A 19851-nucleotide genomic window follows, 5' to 3' on the forward strand; every position below is an offset into this window, starting at 1 on the left:
ACTCCCTTTTTATATAAGTAGTTTACAAGCTCCTGGAAGGCAGAAACTTACGCGTCATTATTTCAAATTCTACAACCCCCTGTACAAAGCAAGTCATCAGTAATTACTTTTATGAGCAAATGCATGAACTTTTTTGTCATTCTCCCCAGTTGTGTAGTGGTCTAATAATTTACCATACTGGCAAATTATGTAGGACTACTGAAATATGCCCAGAGGAGACCATTTTCTGCCACTGCCAATTCCAATCAGAGACCCTATTTTAGTGCTGGGTATTTTGTAATTAATTTTTACCCCCTCTGAGGGCCTGCTGCTTTCACTTTTATGTAGTTGACTTTTGTGTCCAAAAACTGATCTGGCTTTCATACACTCTTTGGAGATTTGCATAAAAGTAAAAAACCCAAGGAGCGCCAACAAGACATTTACGATGTCTCAACAGAAACTTGGAAATTCTGGCTGCATATACTGAAACAGGTGACTATAATACTGGCTTCCCTCATCTTCTCTACCTTTTTGACATATCTCAAGGTAGATTCTTAAGATGATATTCAAAGATCATTTTGCAACCTGGCCCCATGTTGGAATCACCTGAGGAGTATTTTAACATATGGATGGATACCTGACTCTGCCCACGACCAGTTAGTTCACAGATTTCTGGAGGGTAGGGCCTGAGCATGGTTATTTTCAAAAGCTTTCCAGATGTTTGTTGTGGTTGAAAATAATTTTTAAAGGGTTTTTTTTTTTGGTAGCGCCACACGGCTTGAGGGATCTTAGTTCCCCAACTAGGGATTGACTCTGGGCCTCCTGCAGTGGAAGCAGAGTCCTAACCACTGGACCACCAGGGAATTCCCACTGCCCTAAACCCTAAGTGATTAGTTCATGATAAGGGATAGTACTTTTTAGAGAGGTAAGCTTGGACAGAAATCTTGAAATTCTCATTTTGCCACTTACTGGCTATATGACTTTGGATTTAAATTCTGAGGTTCTGCATCATCTTTAAAAAATGGTAATGTCCTACCTTACAGGACTGTATAAATAAGAACAAGTGTAAGTATTTTGTTGTTGTTCTTGTACAGTCTCTCTGTATAAGTACTTTATACAACAATAAAATGCTATTCGTATGTTAGGCACACAGAAGGTACTTAAGATTCTAGTGTAACTGGGATTTCCCTCGTGGTACAGTGAATGGGAGTTTGCCTTCCAGTGCAGGGGATGTAGGTTTGATCTCTGTTAGGGAAACTTAAGATCCCACATGCCGCGGGGCAACTAAGCCCGAGTGCTAGAACTAGAGATAAGCCTGTGTGCATTGGGCTAAGACACATGAGGCCAAATGAATAAATATTAAAAAAAAAAAAGATTCTAATGTAACCAATCAATTAGCAATTTACACACACACACACACACACACACCGTATCCCCCATCTCCTTTGTATTTACTATCATCTTAATCTGGGCTAGCCCCCTTGCAAGTTGAACACAAAGATACTTGATGGGTTCATTTGAAGAATACTGACAAGTTCAAGAGACTAAAATATGTCAACCTGTTAGGACCCAGAATTCTTGCTTGAATTTGCCTCCCCGCTAGCTTGGTCTTTGGGTGGCAATTTTTGAGGGACAGAATTTACTTCAGAAACTTGGCTTTGTTTATTTCTTCAGTACAAGTTCTATCCTTGAGAAGATTAAGGAAATATATATAACATTGTTTCGGTTCTAGGTTAAGATTAAGTATATTTTAATAGTTTATTAAGTTTGTATTCATTGAATTGATTTAATAAATATTGATCCATTTGCCCAGTACCATTCTAAGCCCTCAGTATATGGTGGTAGTGAACATAAGCAGAAATACTCATGTGGAGCTTTAATTCTAGTGAGGTTTGTGTTCCACAGATGTCAAATAAAATAAAGATTATATTTACAAACATGATGGTATGTTCAGTTTATACATTCAGTCTTTCACGATTTTTTAATTAATAGCTTACTAAGAGCTGACGTTCAATTGCTTTTCCTTTGTGAATAAGTAAATCTAGTTTAGCAATTGTTTATCTTAAAATAAATTTTATTCTTGCCATATTTGCAGCTGGAAATAGTCTATATAGATACATATTTTGATTGCCTTTCATTTTTATAAACAGTAAGCAGCTGTTTTATGTAAATTTATCACCTGAACCTTTTAAATTGAGAGTGGTGGTAAGGGGGTGGTTTTCTAATGTCATGAATGATTGGCCTGAAATTATAACCATTCATAAATTTAAACCGTTTACATCAGACTCTCTGAATCTTATTTTCTTTTCCTTTCCTTCATTGCCATACTTTTTTAAGAAGTCTGTTATGTCTACTCTGTCACCGTTATACTTTCTCATTTTCTCTTTTACTTCTCAAAATGAGGATTAAATGTATAGACAATACAAAGAATACTGTAAGCAAACTGCAGAAATGGACCTCAGGTTTAAAGCCTGGTGAGAGATGCTTCTGTAAACTTGACTTTTGTGTACCCCTTTCACATTGAACACTTAGGAATTTGTTGAGGTTGTTTTGCATCACTTAATCGCACATGGTGAGTAGGCAAGGAACAGAGTCATTGTCCCCAGAACAGTCAGATGGGAAGAACAATGACAGAATAATCTGCTCCCCACAGGCCTCCTGCAGTAGCAGGTGAGTTAGAATCCTCTCTCACAGGATGTTACCGACCACATGGACATCCCTTTAGAGGTTGTAGATGTCCTCATAGGATTGAGCTGTATTACCTTCTGAGTTTTAAACTGTCTCTAGCTTCCACTAAAGCAGCTTCTCATTCTCTTTGGCATCTTTCCTCAATCATATTACAATCCCATTTTTACATTTATAGAACAATACCTGGAGTTAAGAACCATTAGCAATTAGTTGTATTTGCTTCCATCTCTATATAAAAAGCAGAAACATTACAGATAAAGTCCCCTTTGGCCATTATCCCCCAGTCCCATATCTTCTCCCATCCCCAGTCCGCTATCGTAAGTGCGTTTATGTTCTTCCAGTTTTTGTTTAATGCTTTTATATATACTATATGTAATTCACAGTTCTGTTTTTCTTTCTAAAATTTAAATATATCAGTCTGCAATTTACTTTTTTAAATATTGAATTCTGTGATATTCAGCAATTAAAGAGTATACATATATTATCTATTGTATTAACATACTACTCGTGATATGAGTATGGATACTCATAGTATGGATCATCGAAAAAGCAAGAGAGTTCCAGAAAAGCATCTATTTCTGCTTTATTGATTATGCCAAAGCCTTTGACTGTGTGGATCACAATAAACTGTGGAAAATTCTGAAGGAGATGGGAATACTAGACCACCTGACCTGCCTCTTGAGAAATCTGTATGCAGGTCAGGAACCAACAGTTAGAACTGGACGTGGAACAACAGACTGGTTCCAAATAGGGAAAGGAGTACGTCAAGGCTGTTTATTGTCATCGTGCTTATTTAACTTATATGCAGAGTACATCATGAGAAATGCTGGGCTGGAGGAAGCACAAGCTGGATTCAAGATTGCTGCGAGAGCTTTCAATAACCTCAGACGTGCAGATGACACCACCGTTATGGCAGAAAGTGAAGAAGAAATAAAGAGCCTCTTGATGAAAGTGAAAGAGGAGAGTGAAAAAGTTGACTTAAAGATCAACATTCAGAAAACTAAGATCATGGCATCTGTTCCCATCACTTCCTGGCAAATAGATGGGGAAACAGTGAGAGACTTTATTTTTTGGGGTTCCAAAATCACTGCAGATGGTGACTGCAGCCATGAAATAAAAAGACACTCCTTGAAAGAAAATTTATGACCAACCTAGACAGCATATTAAAAAGCAGACATTACTTTGCCAACAAAGGTTCGTCTAGTCACCGCTATGTGGTTTTTCCAGCAGTCATGTATGGATGTGAGAGTTGGACTATAAAGAAAGCTGAGCACCAAAGAATTGATGCTTTTGAACTGTGGTGTTGGAGAAGACTCTTGAGAGCCCCTTGGACTGCAAGGAGATCCAACCAGTCCATCCTAAAGGAAATCAGTCCTGAATGTTCATTGGAAGGACTGATGTTGAAGCTGAAACTCCAATAATTTGGCCAGCTGATTCGAGGAAATGACTCATTGGAAAAGACCCTGATGCTGGGGAAGTTAGAAGTTGGGAGGAAAAGGGGACGACAGAGGATGAGATGGTTGGATGGCATCACTGACTCGGTGGACATGAGTTTGAGTAAACTCCGGGAGTTGGTGATGGACAGGGAGGACTGGAGTACTGCAGTCCATTGGGTCGCAAAGAGTCAGACACAACTGAGCGACTGAACTGAACTACTCTAGTAACATTTAGATTCTTACTACTTCTCATTGTAATTTGACTTTCATCCACCTTTCTTATCCGTAGTTCTACTAAAAGTATATTAAATGTTACTAATAACTTCTTAATCGGTAAACCTAATGACTTTTTTCCTTTGTCCTCATGTCCTTGACATGTATTTAATGAAGCTGAAACTGGTGACCTCCACTCCCTAACTTGAAACTGTGTTCTAGTCTGCTATATTATTTGTCTGTCTTACTTTTTCCCTCTCTTACATATCACTTACTGTCTTCAATCACTTAAGTATGGTTCAGTTCTCAGCACGTAACTCTTCGAAAAGTAGATATACTTCTGTCACTTACTATCTCACTTTCACCTTTGATTGACTCCCAAATGTATGTTTTTATTCTTGACCTCTTACCCACATTTTAATGTCTGCTTTCCAGCTGCCCAGTAGACATTTCCATTTGTGTATACACAGTATTACTAGTGTCTTCACCTATCTAAAACTAAACAACTGCTATTTCCCTGGTTTTTACTTATCTTGACTTCCCAATTTCTGGCTCATTCTTCTAATCTACCAGTCATAAAACCTACATCTTTTTTTGCTTTTTGCTTTTTTTCCCCTCTAAATCCATCTGCTTATCAAATACTATAGATTCTTCTTCTCTGACTCCAGTTTTTCTCTTCCATTTTGACTTACAGAGTAGTACCAGAATTGGCCAGAGCACAGTTATAATCATGTCATTCCCATCCTTTAAAACATGCCAGTCTGTACATTACCAATAGGATAAATTCTAAACTTTCAAGACTTTGTGAAGAGACTTAGCTCTATTAATCCAATCCAGCCCTAACCTACTTTAACCATACTCTTCTGCACTGCACTTCATTGTCCTCTGAATATATTCTGCTGTATATCTTAATTTTGCTTTAGAGGACTTCCTCCCTTTTGACACCTGGCTGACTCTGAACCATCTTTAGAATTCAGCTCAATTATCACTTTGAAGCATTGTACATCTCCTTCAGGCAGTGAGTTACTTCTTCCACAATTTCCATAGAACCTTTATGTACTCATTATAGTACATCACTCTGAATTATAATTTTTTTTAATGCATCAATCCCATGTCTCAGAGCCTTTATTACCATCACCATGCACATTCAAGAGGGAGTTCACTGAGAACAGAAACTGTTCCATTTCTCAAGAAGGGGAATGTACATTGGCGACACTGTTGAATCATGCTGTCTTTTCACTCTGACATATCAGTGCTTAGAATAATCTTGCTGAAGCACCATTTTAAAAATATCTCATTTGTTCAAAACCTGTATTTTTTTCATTGCTTACTGAGGTTAAGTTCAAAATTTTTTAACTTGGCCTTCAAGACCCTTCATAGTCATATTTATTGTGCTCTCTAGTATGTTTAAGACACAGAGTACATGACTGGCACTAGCTACCTTCTTAAAGCTCTGCTTCTGTTTAAAAGTGAGTACATGAGGTACGTGAGTATACATCTTTTGCCCAGGCCAGCTTGATATGCACACTGTCCTGTATTCTTTTCAACATCTTGTCTTTCAAAATTCTACCCACTCTTCAAGATCCAGTTTAGTTTCTGCCTCATTTATAAAGCTTTTCTGACTATTTCAGCCAGAATTATTTCCCACTCTTCTTCAGACTCTTGTAGCAGTTCTTTACATGCCGTATATATATATATATGCCTCCCAGCTCCTTATATGCCATAGTTATAAGATGAGAGGTGGTAACATTTATATGGCACATTAGGGTACACTGTAAGAGGTTTAGATTTCTAGTGAAAGCTCCTTATGGCTGCTTAAAAGTACCCTAGCAAAAATGAAACACATAATGACTTGTACTAACTATAATTTCCTTAAAAATGAGAAATGGAAAAATTTCTCAGAATACATTATCCATAAGGCAGTATGGTGCAGTGAAAAAAGCTGATTTTTTCTTTTTAATGGCGTATAACTTACAAAGATCTGATGTTTTAGAGTTGAGGCGTAGGTTGCATTCATGCCTTTCTATTTAACCATCAAGCCTTGGACAGACTGTTTAACCTTTCTGGGCTTTTGTTTCCTTATTTAAGGGGGAAAATAATTATGTGTGCAGACTTTATGAAGATCAGAGATAAAGAGCATGGCATGAATATATGCTCAATAAATGATTGCTTTCACTGTGGTATATTTCTCTTCCCCTTTCATAATGTGTTAATAATTGTGGTAGCTCTTTGATAAATTCAGATACTTTTAACTTCCATTCCACTTGGGTGGACAGACATATAAAGGGGTTTTTAGTTGATGGTATAGTTTTTGTTTAAGAATACATGGGATGTGATACTTTTAATCCTGAGACAAATCAAGCAGTTTACAGTTTTTTCCATTGTTAAATTTAGGCATTCCTTGCATGGTTCACTAAACATGTTTTGAATTAAGGACATGTTCTCTTTCCTTAAAACACTCATGCAAATACATTGGTAAGGCACCATATATAATACAACAATAACAATTTTTAAAGCTTGTTTCATTGCTTTCACTCCTGTATTCTGGAACTCTTCTGTTCTGCTACCCTCCATTTTTCCTCACAGTAGTCTCTAGGGCAGATTTTCCAGATCTTTCTGATAATCCAAGATAAACACCTGGAGTCTTAAGTCTGCAAAGATAGACTTTACTGTCAGCTGTTTTATTAGATAACCATACTAGTTAATTTATGTACCAGTGACATAATATTCTATTGATAAGTAAAGTTTCCTCCCCTTTTTTCCCCATATACTTTTTAAATAATTAACCATATAAACTGGTTTAGTCACATATGAACCCTATGAAGTAGGTTACCTTTGTCATCCATCCTTTCCCAACTGGTTTGTAATATCTAGCTTTATTTTAAAACTTTTCTGCTCCAACTACATTGGTTTTCTCATGGTCCATGGCCATATGCTCATTTCTCTCTCTAAGCTTGGTTATGCTATTATTCTTACTTCAGATAACCTTATTCTTTTCGTTCCCTGATTGTCATCTCAATTGTAGTTCTGCCTTTTCATGAAACCTTCTCAGCTGTTTCATCCTGTGTTTCTTATGGTCATCATCAGATTTCTGTATTAGCTGGTCACCAACATTGTTTCTTGACACTTAATGTTCTGTGTGGTTGTTTTTATGTGATTCTTCTCTGCATATATTTGTTCCTTAACTAGACTGTAAGTTCCTTAAATGTATTTCTTCTGACATCAAATAGTGAACGTACTTAGTACGTTCAAGTTAATCTCAGAGAAATCTTGAATATTCTTAGATTTAAGACAAACTAGATATGTATTCCTCAAACTATTTATAAGTTTTGCTATCAAGAAGGATTTATAATTGGAAAATGTTTGAATTTAAGTTTAAAGTCACATAGAATTAACTTTTTTTTTTCCAAATAAAGAGAGGCATGTTATGCATATAGATCAGTGATATTACCAGTACAAATAAGGCCATATATTTATTTTAAGGAATAAGTAATAGACTTTAGATTTGTCTACTTTAGGTCTTTCTCATGTCTTCATATTATAATAGTGATTTGTTCTTTAATCTCTGAACCAGTTGTGATAATTCCTAGACCTCCTTTTAATCTGTAAACTAATGAGCCTCAGCTTGGCTGGCAGAAAGGTGTGGAAGTATTATAAATTGTGAGTGTAATTGCTGATATCAGCAAGCAAGCAGCATTTACAAAACCTAGTGGAAGGAAAAAGAAGAATGGAAGAACGTGAATTGTGGATTTGAATGAATATTTTACGCAATGGTGTTGGCCTACTGAAAAACTAAAGAATGATTAGGAATCCAGGACTTTTTCCACTAAATACCAGCATGCCAGGCAGAACTACTTTATGAGCTAATTTAGGTAAAAAAATGCATCCATAAAATCTAGGCAGTTATAAAGTTGATAACATCTTTCTTGTCTATCCGTGCCATCATTACTGCTGTTCATTTGGTGGTTATATATATGCCAGGCAATTACGCTGTTTCAAGATCACTTGTTTAATCCTTTACAATAGAGAATCTTTTTTTAATTTACTTTATTGAAGTATAGTTAATTTACAGTGTTGTGTTAATTTCTGATGTTCAGCAGAGTGACTGAGCCACACACCTACATACAGTCTCCTTGTTCTTCTCCACTGTGGCTTATCACAGAGTACTGAACAAAGTTCCCCATACTATACAGTAGGATCTTATTGTTTATCCATTTTGTATATATATTAGTTTGCATCTGCTAGTCCCAGACTCCTAATACATCCCTCCCCCTTGGCAACCACAAGTCTGTTCTCTATGTCTGTGAGTCTGTTTCTGTTTTTTTTAATAGGTAAATTCATTTGTGTCATTTTAGACTCCACATGTAAGTGATGTTATTATGGTATTTGTTTTTCTCTTTCTGACTTACTTATTAGTATGATAATCTCAGTCCATCCACGTTGCTGCTGCTAAGTCACTTCAGTTGTGTCCGACTCTGTGCGACCCCATGGACGTCAGCCCACCAGGCTCCCCTGACCCTGGGATTCTCCAGGCAAGAACACGGGAGTGGGTTGCCATTTCCTTCTCCAGTGCATGAAAGTGAAAAATGAAAGGGAAGTCGCTCAGTCATGTCCAACTCTTGGAGACCCCATGGCTTGCAGCCTACCAGGCTCCTCCATCCATGGGGTTTTCCAGGCAAGAGTACTGCAGTGGGGTGCCATTGCCTTCCCCACATGTTGTACTGGAGTGGGGTGCCATTGCCTTCTCCACATGTTGCTGCAAATGGCATTATTTTGTTTTTTATGGCTGAATAATATTCATTAGATAACCATACTAGTCAATTTATGTGCCAGTAAGAAACTGTTCTATTGGGGGGGGGGGGGGGGGGCGGTGTGTGTGTGTGTGTCCGTGTACATACCACATCTTTATCCATTGATCCTGTCAGTAGACATTTAGGTTATTTCCATGTCTTGGCTATTGTAAATAGTGCTGCTATGAACATAAGGGTACTTGTATCTTTTTTGAATTACGGTTTTGTCAGGATACATACCCAGGAGTGGGATTGCTGGATCATACATCAACTCTGTTTTTAGTTTTTTGAGGACCCTCTATACTGTTTTCCATAGTGGCTGTACCAATTTAGTTCCCACCAACAGAGTAGGGGAGATTCTACAATAGGGAATTATAACATAAAACCTTTTTTTATCCTGAGAACTACTTTGGAAGTTTAGTTATGCATATGAGTTCCTTCTCAGAATGTTTTGAAAGAATAAAACAAAATATGTAGGTCAGAAATGAACCAATTACATAGAAATACACCTGACAAAATATTAAAAATCTGTCATAGTAATAGGAGCTTTAACACAAATGTAAGATCTATTATTGGTGACTCTGATAATTAACTTCAGATTAGTGATGGGTTAAATGTTATTTGGGGATCTGGACAGCTATAATATGAAAATACTGGTCACTGTTCTAATTTCTAATTGCTGTACTGCTAATGTTACTATGATTTACTTAGATTCATAATTGAAAGAAAATTGAATCTCATTCAGTAGTTAGTGAAAATTTTAAAAATGTAATTTTTTCCCCATCCAGATTTACTAACCCCATAAATTTTTTGTGGACCCCAGATTAAGAACCCCCTGACTTACAGAAATTCTGAAAGAGATTGTCATTAAACCTAAAATAAGCAGTAAGTAGGATTTTTTTTTTTATTTTTAGTAAGTAGGAATTTGAACTCAAACAGTCTGACTCCAAAGCCCAAATTCTTTAACCAGTTAGAATATCCTGAACTCACAAAATCTCTTTCCCAAATTTAGCTAGCTTTTTTCCTTTAGAATAAAAAAAGATCTGAAGCATTTTGTTTAATACTTAAATTAAAAATCAAATAGCTTAAAAGTGTTTACGTTGAACGTAAAATCAGATTTCATTTTTATGTTATGGTGAGTTGAGAAAATTTACAAAGGGAAGAAATATGGAAAAAGGAAGAATGACCAAAGCATAGGTTCTCAAACTTTAGGTCTCACAATCCGTCACATGAAGGGTTTGTTAAAATACAACATTGATGACTCCTCAAAAAGTTAAACATAGAATTACTATATGATTTAGCAATTTCATTTCTGGGTATATATCCAAAAAAAATTAAAGACAGGATCACAAAGAAATACTTGTGCACCCAGGTTCATAACAGCATTATTCACAATAACTAAAACCTGGAAGCATTCCTACTATCTGTGACTGGGATAAGCAAATGTGATGTATATACATACAATAGAGTAGTAGTATTCAGCCTCAAAAAGGAAAGATAACCTGCAATATTATCTGCTACAATGTGGATGAACCTGGAATATATAAAAAGACAAATACTGGATGATTCTACTTGTGTGAGGTTCTTAGAGTAGTCAAAGTTATAAAGACAGAAAGTATAAGGGTAACTGTCAGGGGCTTGGGAGTTTAATAAGAATAGAATTTGTTTTACCAGTTGAAAAGAGTTATATGGGGATGGGTGGTGGTAATGGTAACACAACCTGTAAATGTGTTTAATACCACTGAATTGTGCACTTAAATATAGTTAAGATGGAAATTTTATATGTTCTACCACAATCAAAAAAGATAATTTTTGAAGAAATTTAAAATAAATAATTTTTTTTAATGTAATGTTGGGTCCCATCAGAGTTTCTGATTCTGCAGGTCTGAGGTGGGACCTGAAAATCTGCGTTTCTAGCAAGTTCTCAGATGATGCTTGTACATCACACTGATTGCTGCTTTCTGAGAGATGGAGGATTGAAGAGAACAAGGGTAGGAAATGACTCAAAGAGAAGCTCTTAATTAGAATTTTGTCAGAAATTAAAACCTCTCCTTGGGTGTTTACTTGAAAGGTTTTTGGCTTTTTCTGTTGAAATGGCAAATAGCCAGTTGTTCTCAGCTTTTTTTTTAATCATTAAAATCCAGTGCTCAAATTTATTAAGAAAATAATGGGGAGGGAGGAGAGGAGGTGTGCCTCAGAGCAGTTGTTCTTGCTTCTAAGGGTATTAAAATTGCCATCCCATAAATTATAATATTAAAATATAACTTAAAGTAGAATTATAGTTAAATTGATCCTGCAGTGGAAATATTATAGCACTGTCAGTAAGAATTTTTAATTTCAAAGTGTTTGGTTTTATCTTTGTTGGCTGTTCCTAAGAAATGACTTGATCTAATAGCCAGAATCAGGAGCGTATTTTTGCTCTGTGTGAGAAACAGAAAAACTTGCACGACTCAAAGTACTTGGCAGTGGAAATTAGATTTATTTAAGTATTTCTTGCTCAAGTCTGGTCAGTAGGAAATAAAGCCATTGACAAAAACACCTGTGTGTCATTATAAAAGCTATTTAGGAGTTCACATCATATAATTGTTCAGGGCTATCTCTTATTTCCAATTTCTCACACTCTATAACAAGATTGTTTGGGTTACACCTGAAAGATCTGCCCTAACAGGTTAAACAAGAAAAAAAAAAAAAAACCCTATGGGTTTATGTAAGTGAACAGTGCAAGGGTATATTTAGCTTTAAGCACAGCTTGATCCATGTCTCAGACAAAGTCATCAGTTTCTATCTTTTAGCTTCCTCTGGGTTCTTTAGGCTCCACATTGTGACTTTCCTGGCAGCAAAGCCTCACACCCTCATTTAGCTCCTCATTTTTCCTGCCTTCAAGCCCAGAGGAAAAGAAAGTCTGTGTACCAACTTGCCCAGCAAAAATTCTGAAGTTCACTCTAATAAAACCAGCTTAATGGGCCCAGACTTGTTACTGTAATCTAGGACTCTAGGACGTGGGATACTCCCCTTAAACCAATCTAAGGATTACTCTTCCAGGAGCTGGGGATGTGGGACTAACTGCCTAAATAAACTGCACACATGGCTGATGCTGGAGGGAAGAGTGGTTTTCCTTAAAAAGTGTGGGATACTTTTTGCTCCTAAAAAAGAGAAATCATGCTGTACATTAAACCACAAATTTCTACTTTCCTGAGATCTTGAGAAACTATAAACCCATCATTTTCAAACAACCTCTTTTCTCCTTAAATGGAAGAAGGCAGGGAATTGGGGAATAAATAGCTGAAATAGATTGCATCAAGGAGGGAGGAGGGTATGGGGAAGCAAAGAGTGAAAGCATAATTATAAAACCTTCTTAGGTGATATTCCTGGTCAGACTATTATAAGTTTTTTTTTAATGACTTAAGAAAAGATTTCTATACAGACGTTGTTTCCTCCCCTCATTTCCAGCCCTAAAGACTAATAACTGTCTTATAGGTTGTCTGTCCATGTGACCATTTTTATACTCTTTAATTTCCCACATACCTGGCCCTTATTTCACAGACTAATGTCCTTTCCATATCATGTAGGTTAAACTCATAAACCTATTAAGGTTGTGTATCAGTTAACAAATTCTTTAGAACTTAACATTTTCTGTACTGTTATTTATATTAAAAATAATAGTCATCAGAAGCTATTATTTCTACCTTAAGTCCAGTAATTATCCCTTTCACACAGTTTGCTTTCTCCAGTCTCTTTGCTTTTTTTTAACCTGCCATTTTTCTGTACTGGCAGTTCCCAAACTAAATATCTCGTCACCTTGAGGGTTTGTTAAAACAGAGATTTCTAGGCCCTCTTCCTGTCGAGTTTTGTATTTACTAGGTCTGGAGAAGAGCCAGAGAATTTGCAAGTTTCCTAGTGATTCTGAACTGCTGATCTTAGAGAACTTTGTTTTGAGAATCCCTATGATAAAATCACTTGTCCCTGCAAATTTTCTTCTGTCACGCCTTCCTGAAGCCTTCTCTGATCTATCCAGATTGATCCTTCCTTCTTCTTAAAATAGGGAAGGATATACCTTTGGTAATTTCACTGGAACTTTAAATATCTTGTATCTGCTAGATGTAGCCCAAATTAAATTACAGAGTTTTCTGGATAGGTACACGCATCCATTTATTTTTTTTATGCAGCTTCATGGAACCAGTGAAACTACATGGAATCAGTTAATGCACAGTGTGTGTTACTGGCAATTTCTTTGTGTGCTTGTTTTGTACTATTAAGTTATAAGTCTTCATACTTATTTGCATCTAAATTATAATTTTTAGATGGAGTAATTTGGTAGTATTATTGAGAATTTACATATTGTGGGCAGTACTATTTGATCTCAGATAACCATCGGATGTAATGTTAAGTGATTAGAATAAATGGAAAGTGTATGTGGTAAGTTGGTAGATGTTGAAAATCAGCAAACCTTTTGGGAATATTGTTATCAATAGGGTTCTTTTTTTAAATATCCCTTCTATAGAATAATTTCAGTTAATCTCTAGTGAGCATTAGCTTAAAAATCCAAATTTTTAAGCTGTATACTCAAAGTTTGAAATTTTTCATATTAATTGGGGGGGGGGGCAGTGTGGAAATAGGCTTATTCTTATCCAGAATTTGTAGGGATTATAGCTATACAAATATTCCCATTAGATTGATATGTGAAACTGCCATTTAAATACAAGTTAAAAACATAAATATAAAAAATAATAATAAAAAAAAACATAAATATAGGCAGTTCATTTGGTTCAACCTAATTAATACTTAGTACTGGGTGTTCATTGGAAGGACTGATGCTGAAGCTGAAACTCCAGTACTTTGGCCACCTCATGCGAAGAGTTGACTCATTGGAAAAGACCCTGATGCTGGGAGGGATTGGGGGCAGGAGGAGAAGGGGACAACAGAGGATAAAATGGTTGGATGGCATCACTGACTCGATGGACATGAGTTTGAGTAAACTCCAGGAGTTGGTGATGGACAGGGAGGCCTGGCTTGCTGCGATTCATGGGGTCGCAAAGAGTCGGACACTACTGAGTGACTGAACTGAATTAATATTTTTACATTTTGTTTTTTCCTGATGACTGGAAATTGGCTTAATTTATGATTCAGTTTAATTTAGCTACATGTATGTTCCATTGTTGATATGAAAAACTTACAAGAACCTAGAAGTCTAGTTTCTAGATATTTCTGCCTATATTTTGTTACCAAGATAATACATTTCATTCTGCCAGCGATAAACAAATATATTTACAAAATTACCTTGGTTATGGGGAAATATATATACTAATACTGCAGATAACTGGCCTGTTTGCTCTATACTTGTCAACTGAAATATTATGGAAAAAACTAGGTTGAAACCCAGTCAAATCACAGGTAGTAGTGATGGTTGGACAACAGTGTGAATGACTTAGTGCTACTGAATTGTAGTCTTAAAAATGGTTAAAGTAGTAAGTTTTATGTTGTGTATATTTTACCACAGTAAAGGTAACAAAAATAAGGTGGAGGAGGAGACATTTCTGTTTAACCTTAATATAGCACGAGGGCCCAGACATATTGGCTGAGGTGAGTCAGACGGTCAAGCATGCTAAACAAATGTTACCTCCCTCCAGTTTTACCTAGGTAGGTCATATGAAATCTGATTTTGAAAGCTGAGTAAAAACACAATTTTGGATATTGTTACCATGTATTCAGTTCAGTTTTTTCCCCCTATTCTAAGAAGTTTTAATTGATGCATGCGATTAAAATTCATGTTGATCTACAAAGACTGGAGACTTATCTACAGTACCTGACTATATAAGTCTTTCCCACTGAGCATAGTTAAGCTAGTTTTGTAACAGAAGCCAACTTATCTAATTAAGTGAAAAGTGCACAGTAGGTGACAAGCTTTAATTAGCAGTTGTTTTCCTCTTGTGCACTGGTAATAGAAGGGAGTGAATGATGTCATTGGGTTAAACTGTAATATTTGCCCTAATGGAAATAGATGTCAAAACTTGTGTTAATTGGGAGGAAAAAATAAGGAATTGCAACCTAATTCCACAAGAACAAATTAGAGTTCATGAAGTACCCTTAAGAGCAAAATGGGAAAAAGTTTAAAAATTAACCATCTCAATAAAGATCCTTTTTATAATACAGGCATCCCAGACTTGAGATTTCTAGGTTTCAAATATAATAAATATAATTTAATTCCCAGAAAAAAGGAAAGCCACTCATACCTATAATGGAAACATGTAAGCCCAAATTTATCATCTCACTATCCAAAAACAATTTATCCTGATGTCTTCATCTCTTCTTTCCTTTGTGCTTTTAAATTTAATCATCTTTCTCTCTTACAGTCATACTTTACCAGAAAGAGCAATGACTGGGTTTTTTCCTCTCTCAGGTGAAAATTGAATGAGACCATATGTGAAATCATTTGTGTAATACTTTTGTTCTCCAAGTTCAAGAGGTTAAGAGATTAATGTTATAATAAAAGCTATATATGACAAACCCACAGCAAACATCATCCTCAATGGTGAAAAATTGAAAGCGTTTCCTCTAAAGTCAAGAACAAGACAAGGGTGCCCACTCTCACCACTACTATTCAACATAGTTTTGGAAGTTTTGGCCACAGCAATCAGAGCAAAAAAAGAAATAAAAGGAATCCAGATTGGAAAAGAAGAAGTAAAATTCTCACTGTTTGCAGATGACATGATCCTCTACATAGAAACCCCTAAAGACTCCACCAGAAAATTACTAGAGCTAATCAATGAATATAGTAAAGTTGCAGGATATAAAATTAACACACAGAATTCCCTTGCATTCCTATACACTAACAATGAGAAAACAGAAAGGGAAATTAAGGAAAAAATCCCGTTCACTATTGCAATGAAAAGAATAAAATAATTAAGAATATATCTACCTAAAGAAACAAAAGACCTATGTAATGAAAACTATAAAACACTGATGAAAGAAATCAAAGAGGACACAAATAGATGGAGAAATATACCATATTCATGGATTGGAAGAATCAATATAGTGAAAAATGAGTATACTACCCAAAGCAATCTATAGATTCAATGCAATCCCTATCAAGCTACCAACGGTATTTTTCACAGAACTAGAACAAATAATTTCACAATTTGTATGGAAATACAAAGAATCTCATATAGCCAAAGCAATCTTGAGAAAGGAGAACTCAAAATGGATTAAAGATCTAAACGTAAGACCAGAAACTATAAAACTCCTAGAGGAAAACATAGGCAAAACACTCTCCGACATAAATCACAGCAGGATCCTCTATGACCCACCTCCCAGAGTATTGGAAATAAAAGCCAAAATAAATAAATGGGACCTGATTAAAATTAAAAGCTTTTGCACAACAAAGGAAACTATAAGCAAGGTGAAAAGACAGCCTTCAGAATGGGAGAAAATAATAGCAAATGAAGGAACTGACAAAGAATTAATCTCAAAAATATACAAGCAACTCCTGCAGCTCAATTCCAGAAAAATAAACGACCCAATCAAAAAATGGGCCAAAGAACTAAACAGACATTTCTCCAAAGAAGACATACAGATGGCTAACAAACACATGAAAAGATACTCAACATCACTCACTATCAGAGAAATGCAAATCAAAACCACAATGAGGTACCATTTCACACCAGTCAGAATGGCTGCTATCCAAAAGTCTACAAGCTGCAAATGCTGGAGAGGGTGTGGAGAAAAGGGAACCCTCTTACACTGTTGGTGGGAATGCAAACTAGTACAGCTACTATGGAGAAGAGTGTGGAGATTCCTTAAAAAAACTGGAAATAGAACTGCCATATGACCCAGCAATCCCACTTCTGGGCATACATACTGAGGAAACCAGAATTGAAAGGATGGGAAACACATGTACACCTGTGGCAGATTCATGTCAATGTATGGCAAAACCACTACAATATAGTAATTAGCCTCCAATTAAATAAATAAATTTATATTTTAAAAAGAGAGATTAATGTTGTTGAAATTGGAGATACACTGAATTCCACATATTCCTGTACTTACCATTCCTCAAGAATTATCAGGTCTTATAAAAGCAGCTTGAGGATTGTCTCTTTGCATTCTGGTTCATTTGAGAAGGTGAAAAATTACTAGAAAGATTGAGGAAGTTATGTAAAAACAAAATTCAGAAAACAAGACTCTGCAGAACAGAAGGAAAAACAGAAAAAAGGAGAGACTACTGTACTGGAAATGTGTTGGTTATTTTTCCCCTCAGTCTTTTAATATAGAATTTAAGGTTCTATAATATAATATAGTAGGTTCATCCCATTAGGTGGAGCTGCAGTGAAAAGAAGGCTGGAGTGTTAATGATAATATCATTGTTTTCTCTCTTAATTTACAGAAGTTGCTGGGTGTGTTTTGCCACTGATGAAGATGATAGAACAGCTGAATGGGTGAGACCATGCAGATGCAGAGGATCTACAAAATGGGTTCACCAGGCTTGTCTACAGCGCTGGGTGGATGAAAAACAAAGAGGAAACAGTACAGCCAGAGTGGCATGTCCTCAGTGCAATGCTGAATACTTAATAGTTTTTCCAAAGTTGGGTAAGAAGATCCCTAAAACCAACACAGATATATATATATATATATATATATAATGTTCTTACATTGTATGTGACTCTTTAAGAGCCTAGGTTTATCTTTAAGTGACTCATCTCTTTGCTTTTTTGTGAGTTTCTCTATTCCATTTCTGTTTTATCTCTAAATGTCAGATATTTATTTGTTTTGCTAACAGTTTACATTATACTTAATATATTCCCAAATCTATCCATTTGTGTATTAAATGTTTTCATTTGGTTGAATGGATAAAGAACTTGGATATCTAGTTATGTAGATAAAATCAAGTAACACAACTATAATAAAAAGCTAAGGAGCCTCATTCTCTGGAAACCAGTGGTGTGAGAGCAAGAAAACAACAGTTATTCTAATACTTATTCTTAATTTTTATATTAAGGAATAAAAGTAAGGACATTAAATATTTAATAAAATACAGTGTTAAATTCATCTTTGTATTGGAATACAATTTATATGGCTGTCTTTTGTTAAAATTACTTTCCTTTTTCTGTGAATTGGCCAGCGAGAAATAACTAATAGTCTGTGAGAATGAGGCTAGAGTTGAAATAAGTGTAGCAGAAATGTTTAAAGGAAGCTGTAACTAACACTGGTATTTAGTTAGCATGTTTCAATACAGCCATGTGATTACGAACTGGTGTCATTCTCTCTGGTGGTTATGCCATGCCATATAATAAAAATGTTATTAAACATTTTTAATATCATCCTTGACTACAATCAAGAAGTGTTTGAAAGCAGTTTGGTTTTTCGGAAGGTCCAAAGGCAAAAATGACTTTGTGGAGGAATGTTTCAAGGAGAAACTGGAAATTATTAGATATGTTATTTTTTTCTAGGTGCTATACATATTGAAATCAGACCTTTTTTTTAATAAAGCTACATAAATGCAGATGTGCTTTTCTAATATGAGAAGATTAATAATAAGGGCAATAAAAATTTCCATAGTTGTCTATATTTCTCTAACATAATGCATAGGAAGAAGTGATAGTTTTCTATGAAAGAAAAATAGTGTAGTAGAGAAAGTACCATTTTTTGAACGTTTAGCTTTTGTGGATCTCACTGATGGGTCTTTTACACGTCATGTAAAGCAGTTACTGCTGCAATCTTTCACCACATTGATACCTGGCTCACTGAAGTCAAAGCTGCAGTTTCTTGTCCTCCTTATTCTGCTAAATCAGATAATCCCACTTTTCAACTATAGATTGTTGAATATTTCCAACAACCAAGTATAGGATGTTTCAGCAGCAAGTATAGGATGATTCTTCTAGATGTTTTAGATATTCAGATGGATGAATACCAAAATTATTGCAAGAAATCTCACTGAAAACTACCTACAATGTTGAGTTGACAAATGTATGGCACTCAGCAATGAAGTTGAGTATTTCAGTTTGGAAAGTGGCACTGGGTAAATCTGTCCTTATGGTGTATTTCAGTTCTAGGAAATACATTTTTTTAGGTTTAGAGTGGTAACTGAATACATTTTTCTAAGTATACTAATAATAAAGACACCTGTTTCATTCTACAACAAGGATAGAGCATGGCTAGATGTTGGAAAAGTCAAACTACGGTTAAGCTGTGTGTATCATGATTTGGTCTTTGTATTTTATCCTGAAGAATTTCAGCTATGATGGGTTCAAGCTATTCACTATACTATATGTCTCACAGAGATCTGCCACTTGAGTAAGCCACAGATAATCACAGAAATTTTTTTACTGACCTTATCAGTGTCATGGGGTGGAAATATATATCCTCATTTGAATAGCTTTTGGTAGCATCTTTCCTCCTGACAAGATAAAAAAGCAGAGTGTTGTGCTTACTTCTTTTTTCCTGACATAACATGCTAAGGATATCTGCTCAGGGGCTGCAGTTGAATATATATTCACAATTTTCTATGCAATCTTTAACAAACTCAATGGAAAATTTAACTGTCAAACGCCAGCTGTTGCCTATAAATGAAGCCTTATGTGAATTGACTTTTAGGTGCCGTAATGTTCCTGGCTACACACAACTAGTGCTTTTGGCTATGTTGATCTTAGTGTATGTTTTCAAGTTAAGGTTCAAAGATAATTGTTGGTTAAAAGAAAATCCCTTCTCTAAAGCATGTTTTCATTGATAATCAGAATGAAAGTTTTATTTCA

General features: G+C 35.6%; 1 protein-coding gene across 1 annotated transcript in view; it reads left to right on the forward strand.

The window, feature by feature from the left end:
- The window catches only part of MARCHF5 (membrane associated ring-CH-type finger 5), a 53290-nt gene that overhangs the window by 1516 nt on the left and 31923 nt on the right, over positions 1 to 19851 (forward strand). The window contains exon 2 of the mRNA XM_061162185.1: positions 17487 to 17689. Within this exon, the coding sequence (XP_061018168.1) occupies positions 17487 to 17689 (203 nt within the window). The remainder of the gene's footprint in view (positions 1 to 17486; positions 17690 to 19851) is intronic.

Source organism: Dama dama, chromosome 15 (assembly GCF_033118175.1).
Source record: "Dama dama isolate Ldn47 chromosome 15, ASM3311817v1, whole genome shotgun sequence".
NCBI lineage: Eukaryota > Metazoa > Chordata > Mammalia > Artiodactyla > Cervidae > Dama > Dama dama.